This window comes from Eufriesea mexicana, unplaced genomic scaffold, assembly GCF_001483705.2.
Source record: "Eufriesea mexicana isolate 0111107269 unplaced genomic scaffold, ASM148370v2 scaffold1369, whole genome shotgun sequence".
Taxonomy (NCBI): domain Eukaryota; kingdom Metazoa; phylum Arthropoda; class Insecta; order Hymenoptera; family Apidae; genus Eufriesea; species Eufriesea mexicana.
Genome location: NW_016909479.1, coordinates 379,153 through 400,156, shown reverse-complemented (window position 1 = coordinate 400,156; position 21,004 = coordinate 379,153). Strand labels below are relative to the sequence as shown.

General features: G+C 41.2%; 1 protein-coding gene and 1 pseudogene across 5 annotated transcripts in view; both read left to right on the top strand.

Annotated features, from left to right (window-relative positions):
* Window positions 1–8,130, top strand: part of LOC108548019 (ubiquitin carboxyl-terminal hydrolase 20) — a 14,082-nt gene extending 5,952 nt beyond the window's left edge. For 4 of the 5 annotated variants that reach the window (XM_017900777.1, XM_017900779.1, XM_017900778.1 and 1 more), the window contains 5 exons: window positions 3,035–4,547; window positions 6,522–6,617; window positions 6,818–7,170; window positions 7,277–7,602; window positions 7,775–8,130. In XM_017900777.1, the coding sequence (XP_017756266.1) occupies window positions 3,035–4,547; window positions 6,522–6,617; window positions 6,818–7,170; window positions 7,277–7,602; window positions 7,775–8,091 (2,605 nt within the window). In that variant the 3' untranslated portion in view covers window positions 8,092–8,130. The remainder of the gene's footprint in view (window positions 1–3,034; window positions 4,548–6,521; window positions 6,618–6,817; window positions 7,171–7,276; window positions 7,603–7,774) is intronic. The other variant, XM_017900780.1, reaches the window with a different exon arrangement.
* Window positions 8,131–12,165: 4,035 nt separating this feature from the next.
* Window positions 12,166–21,004, top strand: part of LOC108548006 (uncharacterized) — a 17,215-nt pseudogene continuing 8,376 nt past the window's right edge.

The window sequence follows — 21,004 nt, the reverse complement described above, 5'->3', positions numbered from 1 at the left end:
TTCCGATATCATCCGATGAAATAACTGTCTTCTTGATTTAACGCTTTGCCGACTTGCTTTCTTGAAATTTATCTTCATCGTAACCATTGTGATATAGCGAGGTTTGAAATAAAAGCATCGAGTGGCGATATACATTGATGTAATTATACCAAAATTTGCATGCAATGTTCTTCTAACCACCCCAATGAGGATTAAATCAAAGCTAAAATGTACTTTGTGTAATTTGATCTGAGGCTTCAATTCTTTATCTTCTTAAGTTCCTGCTAATCTTCGCACTTTAACGGTTGATCAATTTAATAATTATTTGTTACTAATTGTTATGATTTATTTATTAATTTATTACTTATCTCGTTATTGTGCGACGACAATCACTCTATGATCATTAGTTATATTAGTAATCATATTTCTTTACTTTTTGAAAATATTCCTGGTGACTACTTCATTATCATCCTCCATAAATACTTTCTCTTAAGTATTCTTAAGTACTTTCATGGACTGTATTCATCCCTAGCGAATGTTAGGAAATGGTTTTATTACACTATTGGTTTTCTGTCCACTTTCGTATATTCCACCATAATGAAACTGGAACTTACCAAAACGTCTACATTTTGAAAAATAGTCCCATCTTAGGGAGATTTCACAGGAATTCTAGCAACAGAAGAATATAGTCTTCGACGAAGGAAACACATCCTGCAATTAAAAAAGGAACGTAAGGAAATGTCAAAAGAAATTTTAGTAATGAAAGAAGAAACATCTACAGAATTCGACTGAGGTTCTGGATTCTTACCTTCTTAAACGTTTGATAAGCTGCTTGTTCAGTTACTTTGAACTTACGACCTCGCTATATCATGGAGCTGTAGATTTGACTTTCGTTCAGTCAACATCAACATCAAAATATAGAATGTTGCAAACGTAACCAATTTGAATTTCTTTGACATATAACGTGTCTTGATATTTAACAACTTCGTGCAAACGTTCTAATCAAAATATTAAATTGCATTAGTTTGGTATCACCACTATCTTTACCTTAACTAAAATCGAATTCGAGTATCATTACCTTTATCGCTTAATGTACTAAACTAATGTGCCTTTTTGGAATGGAATTGCTGAAACGCCAAAAATAGCAGTTTGGTCCAGCCACGTTTTTTGAGGCAACTAATTATAGCTAGACGAGCGGCAAAGCGTTAAGTACCGATTGTTGCTGCTCGAAAGGATAGTGGTCAGAGATCACGTGGCGGAACTTCCTCGTCATCGATCTTCCCTTTCTTTTTATCGGCTGATGAATCATGCTCATGCCAATTGCGTTTCTCTGTCGAGGGGAACACAACGATGGCCGTGGACAAAATGGCTACAGAACGCACGTTATAAATACATCAGTCGGCAACAGGTACCCGACGACACCCTTTACAATGCCCTAATTACTTTTGTTCGTGTCACAATGATCCAATTAGAAGGGCGCGAGGCGTAAGTCCCCATTTCTATGGCATGGTCGAAGAGGTGACGGTAAAGGTCGAGGTTGATAGTAAATGGGCGGTACAAATTTGGAGTACCAGTCTAGGAACTAGTTGCACGAGAATCTATTCACTTGCCACTGATGGAAGATTTTCTTTGTTGTTTGGACAACAAATGTTAGCCCCATTTTTTACATGCTATTAAATACACAGCTAGAGTCCGTTGTCTATCAGCCACTCTGTGGCCGCCATTTTTGAAAAGTATTCAATGAAATGAAATACAACTGGTAGAGGGCTGTTCCTCTGTAGCCTTGACTTTTGTATTAATTGATTTTTGAGTAGCTGTATAATATGTGAAAGTGGATATAACCTTCTATAACCGGAGTTTTGCTCGACGACTAATAATAATTAACATATTCGAACTGATTGATATGGATGGAGTAGCGTAAAAAGTCGAATTTTCCTGTTACTGTCCTAGGTATGTTAGATGCTCATAGTAAAATAAAAATACTAATACTCGTTAGGAGGTTACTATAATAAAATATTAAAAATCAATCAGCTACTACGGAATGATGAGATAAGTAGGTATTAAATATGCAACTTTCGAGTCACCTAACCAATCGTTATAAACAATTAAAGAGCTAGGACAGAGTCTAATCCCTGCAGGGAATAGCTGTCGCGGTAAACAGCCACGTGGGTATAAATATACGTCGTGTGGGTTGATCGATCGCGATTGACGTGGTGGAAGCGTGGCGAAAGGCCTTGACCTCGCTGCGAATTGTCTTCTGATGCAGTGTGTGGAGAGACGGAGACAGAAGACACTTACTTTCTCCCCGGAATCCCGTCTCCTTTTACCGCAACGAGATATCTAGTGCACGCGTGCGCGCGCAAGAATGCGTGTATATTTTAAATATCTAGTGCGTGTTCCCGGCGCTATTTCCAAATCCACGAACGGTGTCACGCGTCTGATTTAGTAACCTCCAAACCCCGAAAAGGATCTGGTCAGCATGTAGGCCAGCGGCATCGACCTGATCGCACATGTACCAACTTCTTTTCCTTTATTCACAGAGGCAATTATTCTTATGCTCCTTGATACTTTTCTTGCTTGTTTTCCTCTTCTTTCTGAAACAATTTTGACCTTTCGTTAAGTACGTAGGAGTTAAAAGGGATGCTCGGTTTTGGAGAAGAATATTCATATTTTGCGAACCTTTGAAGGTAAAATATTCGAAGGAGTTCTACTTTGCCAACCAAATGACGATAGGTTCATAATTATCACGTAAACTAGAGAAGTTGGCGAACTTTTCTAGTTAAAAGATTTACATTTATATCTCGTTAAACCTAGCAGCCCTGCTGAGATTTATCTTATTATTAATTAGCATTAATGCACACACACACACACACAAACGAATTGCTTATTCGTTTACTTATATATTTGATTTGCGCGTGCGTGTGTTTACGAGCGTGTTTCGCGTATGCTGGCCGAGGATTGCGTAATCCAGAGAAAGAGAGGGTAGCCCTTGGCCGCGGGCCCAGACGAATGAAAAAGGATGTTCGCAATATTCACATTGGCTGAACGTTTGCAGGTCAGTTTCGTCGTCGACGTACAGCAGCACTGGCAGTAGCGGTAGCACGGCTACGAATGTGACTGTAAACGGCACCAGCGGTAGCAGATTCGGCTTGTCCACATCGTCGTCCTCGTCGAGCATCTCTGTCGGCAGTTCGTCCAGGGATAGAGGAATCCCGGAATCCTCGTCTAGACTAGAAATTGCAGCGGATCTGATCAGGTACTCACCGTCCGGTTACATACCGAATATTCGTCAAACGAGCAGCAGTAGCAGCAGCAGCACCACCACCACGACCACCACCACTACCACCACCACCACCACAAGTGGAACCCATCATCATCATCATCACCACCATCATCATCAGTGGAAGCATCATTCAGCCGGTTCCTCGTTGACGGAGTTGTTTGGTGGTGACGATCGTGACATAGTCGTCGAACGTACCGGCAGAGATCATCGTCCGGAGTCGTCGCTCTCCTCGTCCTCCTCGTCGTCTTCCTGCGCTGTCAGTGGTGCACTCTGGTCCAGGTCGAAGAGAAGGCCACTGTCCAGCAGCACGGTGCTCAGCAGCGGGCATGCACGCGCGGACAGTACCGCGTCGCCTGGCGAGGTAACGATCGACGAGCGCGGTACGATCCGCAATCTAGACGAGGACGAGGACGATAACGACGACAACGACGACAACGAGGACGACAATAAATCCGATGACGATCAACATAATAACAACAACAGTAATGGGAATAACAGCAGCAGCGCCGAGGACGTTCGTAATCCCGGTCAATATGGGATAAACAACAACGACCGCGACCACAACCACGACCCTGACCGCGACCACGATCACGACCCCGATGACGGTGACAAGGACGATGACGACGAGGACGACGAAAACAACAAGCTGAACAACTGGCACCATCGGCAACAACAGCAGCAACGCGGTGCTGCCCATCGGATTGACGAGGTTTCACCAGCTAAGCGCAACCTCTTGTCGCCTATGCCCGGTGGCGGTGCTGGCGGTGCTGGTTTGATCGGTGTTAAGCTCGACTTGCTCACTAACCTAGCCACTAATCCGAGTAACGACGAGCTGCTGATTAACAACAACGATCAGAAGATTATCCAAGAGTTAGAGGAACAGGAGGACGGCATCGAAGTCGGGGGCGAGATTAGAGGCGCTGGTGAGGTAATACGCGGCATCAACGACGCTGTCACCTCCATCGACGCGATTGCGTTCCTTCGTGGTGGTCGCACTGGGGATCCGGAAAGTTTTAAAGACGGTGAGGAGCAACGGAACGTGTCTATCTCGTACGGTATCGATCAGACCTGGTTCGTAGGCGGCACGCCGCCTATTTTGCAAAACGGTGTGGCGGGAAGACCCTTGGGTACCTATGGGGATGACCCATCTCTACCTTCCACGTCCAGGAGACCAGATAGTCATTTCTCGAGGACAAGCGCAAATACTGCCAGTAATCTGACCTCATCGCCCACTACACCGTCCACGGCTCATCAAAATCTCTACCGCGTGGTCACCGACCAGTTTGTGAGTGTCCCTAAGTAATTTTCGTTAATTATTCATTGGGAAGACGTCGTAATCTCGCCTCATGAAACTTTTACTTAGCAGAACCGTCAATAGATATGTGTTCTAAGAGAACAAACTATAACCTGCACAGTACTACATTGTAAACGTACGAATTCTCTTGGTTTCCATTATTTTGTTTCTTATAGTTTCTTCTTTCTATTAGTTGCATTGTAAAGGTTTCTTTCTGACATATAGCATATTAAAGCCTTTCGTTTCATTTCACCATTCTATTATTAAGAGACATTCAGTAGTGTATAGTCCTATAGCAATTCTAAACGTAGCCAAAAACGCATCCGCCATCTTTTATGCATATATTCGTGTATGTAAGGCCATGACAGATCAGTATCTCGTGACTCGCCATTTTCCTTGTCTTATGGAGGGTTCAGTGGCTCGTAACAAAACTTTGGTGCTGTATAGTTTACAGGATAGTGGTGATAGATGGAAAATAAGGGACGACATGCATCAAAAGGTTAGCTTATGCATTCCTATTGCTCGTCTAGTCGCATGTTACGAAACGAGTCCATGTTTTTCTTCGAATATACGCCAGTCTGTTCAACGGTTAGTCGCGAGAGCTGCCTTTTATTAATAGACTACAGCTCTTTGGCAGGGGAAGAGAGAGAAAACCGGCGGTCAACGGATTTCACATAACATAACGGTACCTAGTAGCAACGGGTGTCCTCTGTGTCGAAGTTCTTATACATAAGAAGCACACGATATATCCTGGTTCATCTGCTACTTGAAGTTACATTGTTCCTACATGGGGAATCTCAGTGATCGGTGTGATCTTGTTCGCAGTTCAGACCATCTCTGTCATTGCTAACAACGAGTAGCGTGCCAGTTTAGTACATCATTTTGACCATGGAGTGGGGGGATGATCATACGAGTGGGATATTTCTGAATATATGCTAAGAGATTCGCGTGTGACCGCAGAAACATTTCTTCAACTCTCATCGACTATTATTGTTCGAATTTTGTAGTATTTTACAGTTCTTCCTATTTTTGCCAATTTCCAAAGATATCTCCAATAAAATGACGTTTATTCCTTTCTCATGTTCATCTCACATTGTAATCGAAAGATTGATCAAAGTTGTGTATAGATGGATTGATGCAGAGGGTCTGGTGATTCTCGAAAGTTACACCGTATAAACTGGCTTATACCCAATTGATAGGCTGGGGGTTGTGGTGTATGTGGGCAGTGATCACTTTGCTGTTCGTGTACGCGTTCCTGCTAGGCGTCGTGGCACCTCTGACGCCCCAGAAACACGTCTCTTCCGGTGTTTACTCAGTACAGTTCGGCGATTCCGTAGTGACCGCGCGCGCTACTCTACAGCCTCCAGTCAGTCGCACGAAGGTGAGTGCCCGTGGTGAATATTAGTAAAAAGATAAAAAGAATGTACTCGGTCCTGGACGAGAACGCAATGACGTCAGCGTTGGTGACGGCGTTACTGTGCACCGCTTCATTTTCGTGACTGTTCGACACCTTAGATATTTACGCTGTCTTCCCTTTCTTGAATATATTATGTTGGGCGTATTTTCTGTTTGGAACAATCTATGTGCTGTGGTTGAATACATCGAGAAATGTACGTACTGTGTGGAATTTTTTTCTTTCAATACCGATGATGCAAAATACTAATCCAAGTGTCGTGTTCTATATAATTTATCCACGACTAACCGGTCTTTCCTTTTATAGTACGTATCCCCAGGGTTATATCGACTTCGTGGTGTGTGTATAAGTGTGCGCGCGTGTACATATATTTATATGATATGCTCTTTTTGCCGCAAGCTAGACACCGCCACCACTAGAGAAATATAAATAGTCGAGCGTAGAACAGAGAGAATGTGACATTATTTGACGGTTTTTGACCCTGTAGAAATGTAGAACCTAGAAAAAATTAATTTAATTTTCAAAAAGTGAGTAATCGATTTCTATTCCAGGAAGGAAGCCCGACAAACAAATCAGCACGTAATCGGTTACAGGCCCATCGCGATGAGCGATGTGGATTAAACGGGTTGCGAAATATCGGGAATACAGTGAGTATATATGTTTGTAAATTAATTAAGGATCCAGCATTATAGGCATCATAAAGTGAATCTAGATATTTCAACTTTTCTAACTGAAACTTTGTGAATATATCAATATATCTTTGTTTTACTTCGTATAATGCTGTTCCCTCCATTTACATGAAATTAATGGCTAATATGAAAATACTAATTGTTTTACCATCTTTCAGTGTTTTATGAACAGTGTAATCCAATGTCTGAGTAATACGAGACCGTTATTGGAATATCTGCTAAATGAACAGTACCTGACAGATATAAACACCAGCACAAGCAGCATGAAAGGAGCCCTAATTAAAGCATTCAGCCAGGTGATTCATGAGCTGTGGGAGGTGGGCGGTAATCTCGTGGTTAACACAACGGCACTCAAATCTCAGATACAAAGATTCGCACCACGTTTCATGGGATACAGTCAACAGGATGCTCAAGAATTTCTCAGATACTTGTTAGAAGGACTGCATGAGGATGTGAACAGGGTGACAGTGAAACCACAGCCAATACATACAGATATTCCTGAAATGTACACGTAAGGAAATATTAAATTTTATCTGTAGACATAGAAATAAGGAAATAAGAAACAGTTGCCAAGAATTATCGCAACTAAAGTTTCTATTTGTTACTTTTGGAAATAGGGATAGTCAAAAGGCAGTCGAGAGCTGGAAGCGCTACCTGCGCAGTGAAGACAGTATGATAGTGGATGTGTTTGTGGGTCAATTACGCTCGTCGTTACACTGTACCTCCTGCGACCACGTGTCGGTCACGTTGGACCCTTTTTGGGATCTAAGCTTACCAATACCAGCTAGAAGTGGTACAGTAAAGTTGAGCCAATGTTTGGAACATTTCACACGAGAAGAAGTGCTCGATGGTGATGAGAAGCCGACTTGTTCCAAGTGTCAAATGAGGAGAAAGTGCACGAAGAGCTTCAGCATACAGAAGTTTCCGAAGATTCTTGTTATTCGTATCCTTTTCCTCCTTTAATGAAGTGCACAAAAAAGTGTATAAGATTCGTTTATTCTGGACTACTATTAACTGTTTTACTCCATTACTAGTATTCTCTTTTTTAAATACCAAAATGTCGGATTTGCTATTTTTTTTTTGTCATATTTTCCTTAATGAAATGCCAATCATAGATTTAAAACGTTTCTCACCGATGGAACGATTCCGCAACAAGCTAAACGTGATGGTAGATTTTCCATTGACAGGTTTGGATCTCAGTGCCTTTGCCGCGCCCAAAGTTCCGGGTTGTACGTACAATTTGTACGGTGTCGCGAATCATTCAGGCACAACGCACTCCGGTCATTACACGGCATATTGTAAGCATCCATACTCGGGGGAGTGGCATGAGTATAATGACAACCGGGTGTCCGTGGTTCCAGCGCGGTCAGTCGTTTCCAACGAAGCCTATGTACTGTTTTACGAGCAGCAGCCTCACAGCTCTCACTTGTAACCTTACGCCATGCCTAGAGTATAAAAAAAAAAACGATCATCTTGCCTCTCAATACCTCAGTCCAACATATAGTATAAAAAAGAAAACAAACAAAGAGAAAAGAAAAAGAAATTAATGATAAATGAACCTATACTTTATCATGTGGTATTGAAAAGCGACTAAACATTGAACAATGATAAACGTTGAAGTTGTTTTTATCAAGCATAAAAAACGGATCGTGTGTGTATTGTGTGACTATTGGCGATAATCATGTTCCATTACAGCCAAAATTTTGTTTTTCTTCGTGGCTAGAAATACTCCATCATGGTTCAGTCAATTTTACTTCGGCTTCTTTAGAAACCAGACGCTTCGGTGCATTTTTCAGACACAGAAAATTGCTGTGAATAGTTCTTTGCAGGTTATTAAGATGCGTAATATGAGCAAACATTTTCGGAAGTCAAAGTTGCAACAGAAACTTTTCACTAGAATCTTTAAAGCGTCGTCTTCTCTTTTGAATCTTTATTGCTTCTTTATTTCTTACACTTTTTTTCTTCCTGTCCTGTATAATTTCTTCACTTTTTTTTTTGTATAAAATCGGTAATCGTGTTTCGAGAATGAGATTTGCCAGACAGGTTTAACGTAATTGTAATGTATGAATACATAGTGTTTGATAATTGAAGAAAAAGGAAGAGAAAATCATGACTTCGCCAAAGATCACGTATACGGAATAAAAAAATGCGCTTCGGATGTCTAGTTACTTTTGAATAGACGATATAGTAAAAAAAAAAAAAAAATACATCTATCCTCACTCTTCACTGAACACCTGGCAATCTATAGCTATTTACTTTTGTAAAATATTTTGTTTAATAATATCACAGTCAAGAGTTATTTATTTAATTTATGGAAAGAAAAAACTGATAAAATATTAATATATTATTATACATATTACATACCAATAAAAAGTAACAAAGATTAAGGGAAAAATTAACGGATGAAATGGTTTTTCTTGTGTCGTATGTCGTTTTCCGCTCATTCCTCTACAGAAAAAGAAAGGAAAAGGAAAAAAGGTATCGATGTTAATAAATTAACCATGTTTAGACAATCAAAAGAAGAGATCATAAATTAATAATTATGAGAAAGAATATAACTTACAAATTATGCATTGTTTTCTTGTCATCAAATTAAGTATGCATTACTTGACTATAAAAGAGAAAAGAAATGCGATACCAAACTCGGAGAGGGCTATCGTCTTCTGAAAATAACAAATCGGTTTTAAATAATATTGCTTTATTAAATAAATTCTAAAACAGATTTATTGATATTAATAAATTAAGTACAAAATTCTCACCAATCTCGGCTAATTCGTGCTAATTTCGGTTAATTTCCATTACAGCGTAGAAATTCCGTTATAAGCAAATTATTGCAAATTATCCAATCAAAATGTCCTTTTTATCCTCATTGGTTAAATAAAAAATGCGCGAAAAATGGCAGTATTTGAAAATTAAAACAAATTTCTATCGTTGATAAATATTTTTAAATAATCTGAAATTGTTTATCATTAAATTGTGCAAAGTTAGTTATAAGTACAATTAAAATAGCTATTTTAACCCCTTCAATTAGTATAAAAATTATATCAATTCTTGTCTGTTCAAGCAATGATTATGCAAGCGCAAAATTCTGTAGATCAAGGACAGTATTATTCGTCGGTCAATTTGCGATTATGTGATGCGGAGTTCACGACACAGATGGCGACGTTGCGCTTGTTGAACAAGTCTGCCACGCGTGCCGGCGAAATAATGGAAATAGTCGTCTCGTTGCCGGCTCGTGTACGTCGGCTTCCCCTTTCGTGCATGTATACATTGTGTACCGTGGTGTGCGCTGGACGTGCAGCCTGCATACACTCACACGTGCCCCGGGGGGTAGGGTTTCTGAATCCCTTGTTCTTTCCGCTGCGAAAAGAAGGGGTTTTTGCAATCGGCTGCCAGCAGTCTGTGTGCCGCGAATTCGCGAACGAGACACGGTTCAAGTATGTGAGTTCGACGGTACGTGAACAGCCAGTGCACTCCGTCGGCGCATAATCTATTACGAAAAACGTTTCTGATCTGCATGCTGATCGATCTACGCAAGTTACTGCAAGGAGAATTTGCTTGTTCGCGAGTGATCACTATGTTTGATGAAAGTTGTCCATCAGATCTCCGAGACAGATCGATAGTCTCGAAATTTGGACTCGAGGGAGGAAAATTTGCGACTGGTAGTGATGGGACCAACGTATTCGCGAGCAGAGACCATGATTTTCACGAAACTGTTGGCTGTTTGAATCTCTACGTGAAAGTGTGGTTATATAAAAATATATTTTAAATACATACTTAAGTTCATGATATTTTTGCAATAACTGTCGAAACGGTCTCACCACTACCTCAAATTTTGTATGTGTTCCTACTTCATATTCCCATGATCCTTTACGTTTCTCCTTTCGTTGAGACAGTGTTCATAATAATTGAGAACTGGATATATAATTGCGAAGTGTGTTGAATAAACTGTTTGAAAATTTAGACAGTTCGTGTGTATGTTGTTTGCGAGGGGTACGCTAGTTTCGCGATACATTCCTGGTCCCCGTCGTCGGGGCAGAGAGACACACGACGCGACCGGCCGAAGGAACGAGAGAAGGCACCGGGTGTGCGTGAGGGCAGTGATCTCTCAGGGAGCGGCGACCTGACGTACGAAGGAACGGTGTTCGATAGATATAGGATATATACATCGCCACGTTCTTTTCTCCGTTGTTTCCTATGTCGTTGGATTTTCTACGGTTAGAGAAGTGTACACACGGGTCCATGGGATGCGACGACGTTCCTGTTCTGACTGGACTACCGAGGTAAAGATCAGAATTCGCACATCCGCTGTTTTTCGTTTGATACTGGCACGCGTTCTCGATCAGAGACGAGAAGAAACGGGATCAAGTTCAGTATGCGAATCTGACGTATTGATTTGGGAAATAATAATCAAAGTATATAATTCAATTTATCAAAAGTTAATATTAAGTTTGATTCACGTATTTAATAGGTTAGTGATATGACGCAATATGAATTTGAAAATGAATCTTTAATATTAATTTCATTGCTTAAATCCTGATTGTTTTTGTCGACAATTGCTCGAATATTGACAGTACAATATCGATAGTAAGGAAGAACTTTTTAAATTTCGAGATAAATCAATACATTTCGACAATAAAATTTGAATACTCGACAAAAAACGAAAGACCCTATTTATTGTTAAATAGTACTAATAAAAAATCACTAGTACAAGATGTTGATACCAGGATTTTAATATTTTTATTAAAGAAAAATATCAAATTCGCATATAAAGTTGAAACTTCAAGAATGACTAAAATATTTTGCTTAGTATCAATTAATATGTTGCCGATACAATTGAAAATCGATACCTGTATCGATTCCCCTTGCGTTGCTTGCGATTCTCGAGCTGATTGAAACGCGGGAACCGATGTCGAGCAAGTTCAAGCGTGCATAATGTTATCGAACTATTCGATCGTGTGAGGTTAAAGAAGCAAGAAGATACCATGTGGACTAGGTTAGACTAATGAGATCGTAAACCATAGAAGGTCGGTGTCATATGGCCGGTCAGTTCCATTGTCAATAAACGTAACTATTTGTAATACATACATTATACATCTTTTACCTTGGCAACGCACTTGATGGTAATTTGGAAAACATAATTTTATCAAATATCTTAGTATATAATGAATTAATAAAAATATACTATAAAAATGATTTTAATATAGTAACTAACATTTTTAGCACCGACCACCTTACGACCATTTTCTGCTGCCTGTTTATAAATGTCATTTTACATATTCCAATGAGTTTACTTAACTGCGTAACCTCATGTTGTACGATTAAGTAGGTATTTAATTCAAGTAATCTTTATAATCTCATCATTTCTCTACGAATCGAGCCTGAAAGTGGCCTAGAAGATGATTTTCGATCTTTCATAGAATCTCCATCTCAAGCAGACCGGCGGACATTGCAATGGCCAGCTTGCACCATCTATCCCAAACTTTTCTTCCCCATACCCTGGTGTATGGGGCGGGGCCGTTGCGGTGCATCGAAAGAGAAATTTTTCCGGCGGTTGTTGGCCCAGCCCCACGACGAACGGATACTAGGGTGTTTCCCACATGAATGGCTGAGTGGTGGAGGCACATTGCAAGCAAGCTGCAGAGCTGCAGTAGGCCTGTGGGCCAAGGTTCTCTCTCCCTTTTCTTCCTCTCTTCCGTACTCCTTTTCATTTGCTTTTTGTCTTAAACATTCTTTTTATCTCGACTACTTTTACAGATGGAAGGTTGCTTTTGATCAGGAAGAAATCAACAATGATGACTAGATATTTTATCATTATTTGTAAGGCACCTCGCTAAGTCTTCTCGAATAAAGACACGATCTTGGTATATTTTCTTTCTTTCACGTATAAACTGCAGTTACAATGAAATTATTAACAATTATTTATTATAGAAATTTTGTTGAAAATAACTCGGTTGAAATTGTAGTTAGCTAGTCTACCTCCAGCCTTGTTCAATTGTTTAATACGTTACGTATTAATTCCCGGATGCAGATGCACTCGAGCTCCCCCTCCATTGGGACACTTTTCTAAGGTCTCCTGAGGTTGACAGGCGTGACCCTTTCGCTTCGGGAGTTTTTCATAAGGACCCACCTGGTCTTTCATTGGCTAGGGGCTAAATGAGAACTTTTCCGATATGGCCTGTTAGGCCAGCCCTCTCTTTATGCGTTTCCCCATTGACTATGGATACATTATACCGTTGCTTCTGTCAATATAACTTTTCTATTCGACATTAAATAATCTTGTTCCTTTTATTATTAATTTCGCGCTATTTTTATCAATATCTATATCTCATTTAATTTTCAAATGTATTTGACGTTGTTTAAATTTGTAGATAAAGTGTTGCTCAATGGAAAATACATTGTTACGAGGAGGAAGTACATCGACACGCCATTTTCTGTCTCTGGCCTGTCTAGCCGAGGAGTACCGAGTTATTCTACATCGGTGGAGGCTCACAAAGCTGTGCATCGATGTCTATGCGCAGTGCACACACCTGCACCATATCTGCGCAGGTGTGCGTGACCTTTTCTCTTACCGGGAATCGTTCAACTTTGTAGAAAAATTGCACTTCTCTACATAAACTCATTTTCCGCATTCATTGGACAGATGCATTCTTATAGAATGTATTTTCATTTTGATTTAGCTTGTTGATTATTTGTATTCTTTCATGAACAAACTTCAATATTATCTACTGATAGGACTACTTGTAACTATTGTTATTCAATTGAAGTGACGGTTACCAATTAGATTAAGGCGCAGGCATGTAAAGAAAGGAAATAGGATCTTCGAGTTACTTCTTAAATTAAATTTTCTCATAAATACAAGGAAGGAACAATTGGTAAGCTGGATCACTGTCACAGCTGTATATCACTTTTTCCGCATCCAGGTAGTACAGTGTGTAGAGGTCGTGACGTTTGATTATAGTTAGGTTGAAGTTGCTGGAGGCCACTTCTCATCGTCTTTGACTTGTCTAGCTGTGCTAAGGTGTATTGTTGAACGTCGTATACGTGCGAACATGCAGAAAGCAAACGGTAAAGCGACATGATCAATGTTAAAGGGAAAACATTCAGGATGAGATGCATTCGGCCAGTATTAATGTATATAATGTTGGGGTATCCTCTGAGTAATGTGTATTTTCCCAGAAGATGCGGGTACGGCTGAATGTGAAATTGCTGTACAACTTTAAGCGAAGAGGAATTTAAAGATGTTATGAAGAATTGACTACAGTGACCGGTTAATGAAACCTAGATGCTAAAATTTGGAAGAAATATACCGCAGTGCACGGTCTTGGTACGGTATCGAAAGAAGAATTGAAGGAGGTTAATGCAGCAAAAAAGATGGCCGAAACAGCAGAAAGGAATGCGTGCGAGGCGGAGCCGTGACATGCGATGAAATCCGGATCTGGGGGCGCATAAAGCCGCGGGGGCGTTCATTTCACGCATCGACAGTAACGATGAAGCTTTGCGAGCGCGGGAATACAAATGTGTCTCATTCCACTCCATTCTACTTTCCGATTAACCTATTCTCCTTTTCTATTTTTACAGCAACTTGGAGCTTTCACTAACAAATAATAGCAACTTAACCCGTATGAAAAAATTCAAAAATCGGGTATTTCGAGGACAATCAGCAGACGGATGTTTAAGAGAGATATTGGAAACTGGTCGAGGAAGGGAGACAGAGAGGTTCCTTTGCGTCCGCGGGGCTTCGGTGTCAACAGGTTTTATTTTTGCCCCGCGAAAAGGCCAAGGTCCTCTCCTGCCCCTACCGTGCATACCCACAGCAGTCCCCTGCCCGCACATCGCCCCTCCTGCCCCCCTTTCCTCCCGGATCCCCACCATCGACGTCGTCGACGTCTCCTCCACAAGTGGGGAGACTCCCGGGGGATGCTACGAAGAACCTTCTGGATTAATACTCGCGCCTCAGGAGAGTGCTTCACGGCTCTGTTCCGAAGGTTCTATGATGGCTAGTCTAGTGATAATGCGATAACTTCCTGTACCGTGGACATCTATTCGTAGAGTATTCCTTTTTTTAATCATTTTGTTATAACTATAAGGTTAGAGAATGATCATCTCTTTATACGTTTGCGAAACTTATAAATTTTAGCCGGAAATACACAGGCAATTGGCTCCAATGAGGGTGGTACAGGCAGAAACTAACCATGAGGATGGGAAGAGGGAGAGATGGGGAGGGGAGAGAGAGAAAGAGAGGACAGACTAGCTGATGGAGAGAAAAGAATAGCAGAAAATAAACGAGATATAGGGGGTATATGACAAAGAGAAGGAGAGGCAGAGGAACAGAGAGGAAGGAGAAGATAGTAGATAAAACGGAAAGAGAACGGACAGTCTAGCACTGGATGTATTCGAGAGGGATAGTTGAAGGGGAAGGAGCATAAAATGTGGTAGTGATAGATTCGAAGTATCTTTGACTAATTAAGCATAAACATTCGTATCAGTACCTATTATCAATTTTATATTATTAAGTATCTTCTTAAAAACTAAAGGTTTTCAAGAAACATAACCTCGACCACCGAATATTCCTAAATCGTATATGAATTCAAATTTACCTATCAGTCACTATTATTTTTACCATTAAAAATTGTTCGCAAACTCTATATGGAGGGAGAAATGAGTACCCATCGCTGGACTGGAAGCTCAGTTGAAGCAAGAAGAACGAAAAGATGCAGAGAGTACTTTGGACAGAGAGAGGTAGATAATCAAGAGAGGTGGGGATCAAGTCGCTGTACCGGGTAGGGGAAGGGTTGACAGAGGGGGGGTAGAGTGCAGCGGCCTGGTCGCCTATACTCCTCGTGACTATAGGTAGTCCGGCTAGGCTAGAGTCCGCGTATAATGTATTCTCGAATATCGTGCACTCTCTCGTGATCAATATAAGCTCCGACGCGGGCCGAGGATGCACGAAGACCTATCTCCTCCTTCCTCGACCCGCCCGGACGATGTTTCTTCGTGCGGAGTGCAACGCACGCTGGATCGCGAGAACTGCACTCGCTCTCCTCCCCTCTTTCACTCGCTATTTCTCTCTCTTTTCCTCTTATACAGGCTGTCTGTCCTTGTCTGGTATTCTCTGACTCGCTCTACTCTTTCATCCCCGATTATATATCCGTGACAGTGTCGAAACGGATTGAAGAGGAGGGGAGAAGAGGAATGAATATTATAATCTTAGGAATTATTTAAGTTTCCTCGTTAATAGGAACTCGTATTCTTGCAGTTAATGGATGATCAGGCACGTTATTTCGTGATAAGCAGTTGTTGCATAGGTAAACCGTTCTACCGTTAAAGTGGTACAAAGGTGGCAGCCATGTTGGTTGATAAACGACTGTCAATTTTTAAGTTTCTGCATAGTTATTTGATTTTCGATCAGATTTTAGGCATTATATACTATAGCTGTGTCTAATCGAGATGTTTGAAACAGTGTGAAACAGAATGGATAGAACACTTATGGAAGGCGGCAGCGAAGCGTGGACGACGAAATCTTCTCGGCTCGATTGAGCGATATTCACTCATATGAATTAAAGTTTAGCCTGCACACCTTCGCCGACACTTGGCTCTTCTGCTTATTGACTTCTGCTGCCTCTCCGCGGCCCCTTGATCAACCTTTCGAGAGTAATGAAGCCTGTGACGACAAATATTTAACATACTGGGGGACCGAACCTTGTGGATCCGCTTTATGATCCTTCATCTATGATCTTCACGTTAATTAATTTTTCTTGCGATTTAATCTGTGACCAAAGAAGCTTAAAGAACACTCAGGGGATTCTGTATATCGTAAATTTTACGTATACATGGTACCTGATCAAATCAATATTTTTATATACAATTGTTCACGTTGCGCCACTACAGTTTTGATAAAAACAAGTTTGATAATTCAGTGGATGTTTCTTTTCAATCTCAGCCGGTTCCTCTTCCTTTTCAAGAAATAAGAGGGCAAGAAAGAAAACGAAAGAGCATGGAAGGAAGGAAGGAGATAAAGATTGAGAGGCAGATTGGCCGGAGGGAGAAAATTGGTAGAGGCAGACCCGTGCACGTTCCAGAAAACTGGCCGCCATGTCGGCCTCCACCACCCCCACTACGTATATGCAGCCAGCAGCACGAGATATGTCGTCCGTTGCACTTTTCAAGCTTTCATGTGAACGCACTATGCAGACACACGCGTGTACTTGTATCTGTGTGGACAGGCGGCAAGCTCGCATGCATCCAGCTCCTCGTAAGAGGAGAGACTGGTCCGTTCGATGCACAGGAAAATAAAATTGTTTAGTGACATTTTACTGTTACATTAGTCTATCACAAATTATTACGAATCTTACAAGACTATTACATTGTCAGAATCCATTTGATCGGCAGGATATATACGTGTCTTTTATAATAATCAAATTTAAATTTAGCTATGGAATAGAACATAACTTTATTTCTCTATCGTGTGAACAATTATACTAATCGAAATTGTGAAAGGTCCATATAGTCTTAATTTTCTACGATCGACGATGAGGCCAAACAAATATAACATAAGCAAAGATCAAGGATGATACCAAAGCTTCTACAATTTAACTTTTAAAAAGGTATTCCCCAATTTCTCTCAGGTGATTAATGAATACACCACTCGTTGAAAAGAGAGAGGGGGAGAGAGAATGAGAGAGGGACAAAGAGATAGTCGTCGATAAAAATTAGATAGGGTCAAAACGACATCGCAGGCGGGATTTTCGCTGCATGCTGGCTGATTTTCTAAGTCGACCTTAGGCGGGATATCAGGGGGAGGGGGCTGTCTCCCACTCGGTTGCAACGTGCTGGCAACGCCATTGGCAAGTGGCAACGCTGGCCGACTGTTCGAGGGAGGGGTAAGTGTGAGACTATAGCAATGTGGAGTGGGGTCGATGGTCCCCTACTGGTTACGCCACTGGCACTGAATTTCGCACGGCCTAAACAGAGAACTGCGAGAAACAGAGACGGAACGCGACAGACCACTGACTGAAAGAGGGTGAGAGACCAAAGACCAGATAGAGAAGGAAAAAGTACGAGAGGGAGAGAGAGAGAGAGAGAGAGAGAGAGAGAGAGAGAGAGAGAGAGAGAGAGAGAGAGAAAGAGAGAAAGAGCGAGGACACAGCCATGTGCGTCTCAGAGGCAACCTCGAAGCTCTCTGCAACTATACGAACATTCGACTTCGTTCCGGTTCTCCTTCGCGCCGAATTCGTGCTAGCGTGTAAGTACGTTTACCCTGTCGAGCCCTCCCTTCTTGTAACCCCTCCATATAACCAATCCAGTAGCCACCCCCTCTCAACCTCCGTCTCTGTTCCACCACTTTCCACCCCCGCGGAAAAGCAAATTCTCTCCGTGTCACTGAACCCGGCCGTCTGACCCCGTCGTTCGGTTTTTCCGCACGAGATGCCTCGACCTCGTCTCCGGAACTAGGATGAGACTTTCCTTTCTCACCCTTGCAGCGTCTATCATTACACGATTCTGAAACAAAAATCACATTTTTCTCTGTGTTATTACAAATTCTCCACGTAACATTTTTCCTAAATAATTCGTGTTGCAGGGTTATGGGATATGGGAAGGTTCATCCGGGTGGAGTGTGTTGCATCGCACGGAGGCCAATGAAATTCTTGATGCACCGGGTAAGCAGCACACTCTTCCCCCTGTTCTTTGAGTCCCTTATGAAAAAGATGATGCGAGGGCCGGCGAGAGTGGAACACAAAGTGCAGCCGGGACCGCGGTTCATCGTTGTCAGGGAGCAAAGGTGCAAGCTTGATAGTCCGCAGTTTCGCTCGTTCCTCCGTTCCTCCCGTCCACGTTCCACCGTCCATGTCTTAGTTCGTTCGCTGGTTCAGCTGGCGTCCCACGGCACGCAGTCTGTCGCTGTCACTGACGAAGCTCGCTTCTCGCGCAGCCGTATGCTCGAAAAACGAATACGTGCTTCCCTATCCACTTCCTGTCGGTTTTTCAGTCCTAACCATATTTATATACGATCTTTCTCTAGTTCTACTCGTTCCTCCGGTAATTTGCTCGCGGAAAAGGAAAACAGTGTTTAACGAGTGAATTCTAGTCCCCTCCCGCGGTTATTTAACATGGTTACGTATTTCAGAGACACTTCCGGTATAGGAAACCTGATTACTCACCATGTACCACCTAATTTCTATGAAAATTTCAACAATCATTCCCCACCGGATATTTTTTCCAAACTATTTTGAAAATCGCGAGATAGCAGACCGGAGGTTCGAATTTTTCTCGGTTCGTTTTCCCCTGAAATCGGTCGCGCGAATCGCGATTGTGAGCCTTGACAGAAAGGTGACATGGAATCTTCCGATAAGTGACGCGGGTGTCTGGTAAAGTGGCAAGTGTTTATTCTCTCTCTTTGAATCTGGAAACGTCGGTTTTTTTTTGGTTAATTGTGCTGTGTAACGGGTGTGTGCGTGCAGTGTGTCCACACAGTGTATGGCGGACGTATAGCAGATTCAGGCGAGTTCATACACAGCTCTGGGATATCTGGTGCAATCGATGGGAATAATTATTGAAGATTTTGAAATGGAATCAACTTTTTCAGGGGTAAGTGAATACCGAACAGTGTGATGCGTCGTCTGATTGTCGATAAGGAGAATTTCAGATCGCTTTGATATCAGTCTCTTCATCGTTTTATCGTTTCATGCGATAGCTTTTGACTTTCTGCATCGGCTAATCAACGGAAATTCGATAATGAACAATCGCTGCAAATTAATATTCGCTACAGATTCAAATCTGCCGCACGTGGCGTCAAGCGCCGTATTTGAATAGATTTTCTTCGGTCCTTTTGTCTTCTAATTTAATACGAGACGAAAATACGTCCGATACTTGTCTCGGTGATTTTATCCGAGTAAAATGTTTCGTTCCAAAAACATTGTTAACGTTTTTTACGAGAAAGTTCGAGACTTTTGCAAAGAGAAAAGATCGATACTCCCATGCACCTTTCTACCACTATTGCAGAGCTATAAACCCAACGAATTTATAACTCTCTAGCTTTCGACGATTTCTAAATTATATTCCGAATTAATTGATCGTTTCAGACATTATCGGACAAATTTTTAATCCTCTACCGGTTTTAGCAGTCTTTGATCAAACGTTTTAGAACATTTCGTGAAGAAGGAATATATATATATATATATGATCAGGGGTTGTATCTTTTATTTCATAGAAAATTCGTATCGGCGTGAACTTGCAAAGATGAATTTAAATTATCGAATATAGACACATACTTATACGAAAGATGGAGGGGTCAGCCATGTTCTTTCTTCGATCTTTGATGGTTGCATAGAATTCCACGTCGGTGGAGAAAGGAAGTATTTTTCACTATAGAGTGATAAAATTAACCTTAACCTCTCGTTAGATACATGCACTCGGGGTCAATGACATTCTCTGTTGTTTCATTTCCCCCTTCAGCGCATGCGCACGTTTTGACAGGTTCGAGGCGGCGAAGATGTTTCTAAGAGAAATATATATACATTAACAGCAATATCCTTTGTTTCGGTTCAAAATTGAATTCTTCATCTTTAAACGATAATATCCTATCGATTTCGACGGTAATTATAATATTCATTGTGAACATAATTACGCCGAAGCTATTTAATATTCCTATTAAATCATTTTGAATTTTAGGTTAGGTTAAGAACGTTTTCAATTTTCTTCGGTTACTTCAAGATTTTCAATGTTAAAACGGCATATTCGATGTTTAATAAAATTGCTCGAATATCGTTAGCAAAATAGTTTAATACATACTTCAATTAGAAACAGCCAAGTAACTTGCCTCTAAAGGCTTCGAGAAAGCATTGACAGAAAATAATTCAATTTTTCTCTCAAACGATAAAGAGAGCTGAAAGCAGTCAGCGAGGTAGCTATAATATTCCATTGTGTTTTGTTTTCCATATCAAGGGGCATTGGCATTGCTTTGTTTCTAGAAACGCCACCCATTCTACGAGTCACACCACTGAGTTGCAAATTATAGCACAGGAGATAACAAAGAAGACGTTGTACCGTAACTGGAGTTGCAGATATGCAGTAAAGCAGATTTATTGCGCTTAGGATTATTATACGATGATTTTCATGTGAAAACAGATCGTTTGCCATTTTTCTTAGGCTCGCGACAGAAACAAATTATATTACTCGCACTATCCGCGCGTACTATCTGTACTACTTCAAATCCAATTCAACCGACGCCATATTGAAATGGCGCGTTACAACCAAGCGGTTTGCATTGATTGTGCTGGTAGAATTATCCTTAGGTAAAAACTATATCGTCTGATTATTTTTGCGTAAAGACTATTTGACATTCC